We start from the raw sequence: 2,481 nt of genomic DNA on the forward strand, positions 1-2,481 counted from the left end.
GGGGGAGAGAGAGAGGGAGAGAGCGAACAACCCCTTCGCCAAACTCAGCGCCGCCGCGTCCCGCCCCATTCGAGGCGGCGGTCGCGTCCAGACGGCGCCAGTCGTACAAGGACCCGGCTGCCTCGCCTTGCAACTGCTGTATACCCTGGGCGGGGCGGGGCGGGGCGGCGTCTCGCACTCGCCAAGAGAAGGACGAGGACGACTCTCGGCCAAATAAACAGGCCGGCCACACTCAATCAATATTTGGGCGGGCGCTGCGCTCACGCTCACGTCGCCCGAGGTGCCCGGCCGGACCACGGGCCCGACCCGCCCCGGCGAGCGCCTGCTAGGTAGACCGACACAACACACCCGCGTGTTCAACACTCTCAATGAACCCAGAAAACTGAAAAGTTGTGGGAACCATCTCATGTTTTTTTTTAGAGATAACCATAAAATATGGTTGTGAGAACAATACGCCAGTGGTGAAAACCATATTCTTGGTTAATACACCTGTGCTGTTGTGGCTTGCAACCATAATTTATGGTTGTCCCTGCAGTAACCATAAGCTCGTTTCTACAGTTTTTTTTTTTTTTTAGGTGTGGGAAGGGACAGTTTTTGAACCTAGGTGCCCAGATCGTACAAAAACTGTAACTAGCCACGTAGTCTGAAGGCTTATCCGAGACAAAACGATTCGTCTAGATGAGTAGATATATCTAACTTAATTTAAGGGACAACCCAACAACCCAGCAATCATAACAAACGAACAAAAACCAGTAGTCTTAATGGACGCATATTTCGCTTTATAATTTCTGACTGTTGATTGAGCAAAGTTTTGGCGCTTAAAATGACAAATTTCGTATCAAAGACTGCAAAATTTAGCAACATCTGTGTACATCGGGCGTTGCGCTACAAGCCGCTTTCACTGAGATCCGAGAGATAGTGTAGTCATAATCTGCGTGAGTTTGTTTTATGGGGAATACTCGGGGGAATGCACCTCACCCTCGCGCCCAGACAATGAGTGCGTTCGAGATGCAACGACACTGCGAGCGTCGCAGTGAGTGTCAATGTCGTCGGTACGATTCGGAGGCAATGTAGAATAAGACAAGAGGGTCGAGTGGCTGACTCAGTCCAGCCCCGCGGGGAAGAACTCGGCTTGGCCATGTATTGGGCTGGGCTGCCACGGCCATTCGCCCTCGCTGAGCCAGGAGGAAAGCATCTACTGCGTCCCGCTTCATCAGGTCCAGACTAAAGCCGACTGTAAGAAGGGCAAGTACACCCAAACCGACTCAAACGCAAAGAATCAAGTTTCTCACTTCAAGGCGATCCATCTTGATGTCTGAGACTTTTCAAAATTAGAGCCTTATTGTCTTATTGACTCCAGCGTGTAGAACCACCCAAAATTTAAGCATATTTCTTTAATGACTGCCGAATTTTGGCCGAATTCTCTAAGGAGGTACAACTTTGGCATTACTTCAGAATGTGCAAATAATCGGCTTCTTTGACCTCTGACAACAAAAACTTGTCATTCTTCCAGCATATGATAAGTTTTGACCTACTTTCAATGCTAATTTAAAATTATGGTATTCTTTTAGAAAATGGCCGAAATTGACATTCTTTTTGAGGTGCCATAGGTTTTACAGTGTCCGTATTTGTGCCACCGTTCCTCAGCAGGACCATGGCCAGTCTTCTCCTCGCCGTCCTCCTCCTGCTTTGCGGCTCCGGCCACGCTTATGTGTACGATCGGTGCGAATTAGCCCGGGAGCTTCGGTACACGCACGGGATCAGCCGCTCTGACATTCCGACCTGGGTCTGCATCGCATGGGAGGAGTCCAAGTAAGGCACCATCACACTAGGGGTGAAAAGGGTCTTTTTTTGCTGTTTTAAAACTTACGTCTCGTCTATTTACACCGTCACTTAGATACGACACGCAGGCCATTGGTCGAATGAACTCGGATGGCAGTGCGGACCACGGCATCTTCCAGATCAACGATCGTTACTGGTGCGACGTTGGCAGCCGTGGCTGCGGCGTGAGCTGCGCTACTCTGCGCCGAGACATGGACGCCATGATGCGCTGCGTCAGGATGGTTCACGGCGTCCACGGCTTCTCAGGCTGGACCACCTATCCCAGATGCTACCACCCCAGGAGCGTGGATGACTGTTGGGGCGAAGGAAGCAGACGTGAGTAACTAAAGACTCCCCCGTAGCAGTCCTAGATGCAGTACGTTCGCCAGGCGCGTCGCAGCGTAAGAGGGTTTCGCTGTATATCGCGAAGCCTGTTACGTGAGACGTGGTCTGGTGGGCGTAGCTAGTCCTACTTTTGTAATAGTACAGCACTGACTTCTCCGAAGCATTGCAAGTGTATTCCCTAAAGGATATGGCAAGGAATAGCGCATGTTTTGTGTCTTATGTTACAGATGGCGGATCGTCAGGCAGCAGGAACGCTCTACGCCGTCACATCAACGATGACATCTTCCACAACATGTAAGTTTTGTAGCTGTTGCT

The 2,481-nt window shown here is 50.7% G+C and overlaps 2 protein-coding genes across 7 annotated transcripts in view; one reads left to right on the forward strand and one right to left on the reverse strand.

Annotated features, from left to right (window-relative positions):
- LOC113206606 (mitoguardin) overlaps positions 1-2,481 on the reverse strand; it is a 100,008-nt gene that overhangs the window by 8,044 nt on the left and 89,483 nt on the right. The gene's annotated exons all lie outside the window — the stretch shown is intronic.
- LOC113206644 (lysozyme 2-like) overlaps positions 13-2,481 on the forward strand; it is a 13,928-nt gene continuing 11,459 nt past the window's right edge. The window contains exons 1-4 of one of the 6 annotated variants that reach the window (XM_052266757.1): positions 13-1,245; positions 1,648-1,812; positions 1,898-2,157; positions 2,394-2,444. In XM_052266757.1, the coding sequence (XP_052122717.1) occupies positions 1,655-1,812; positions 1,898-2,157; positions 2,394-2,444 (469 nt within the window). In that variant the 5' untranslated portion in view covers positions 13-1,245; positions 1,648-1,654. Of the gene's footprint in view, positions 1,246-1,610; positions 1,813-1,897; positions 2,158-2,393; positions 2,461-2,481 lie in introns of all 6 variants that reach the window. The other 5 variants (XM_052266758.1, XM_052266760.1, XM_052266762.1 and 2 more) reach the window with 5 other exon arrangements.

The sequence above is a fragment of the Frankliniella occidentalis genome, unplaced genomic scaffold (genome assembly GCF_000697945.3).
Source record: "Frankliniella occidentalis isolate FOCC.00 unplaced genomic scaffold, Focc_3.1 Scaffold42, whole genome shotgun sequence".
In the NCBI taxonomy this organism is placed as follows: Eukaryota; Metazoa; Arthropoda; class Insecta; order Thysanoptera; family Thripidae; genus Frankliniella; species Frankliniella occidentalis.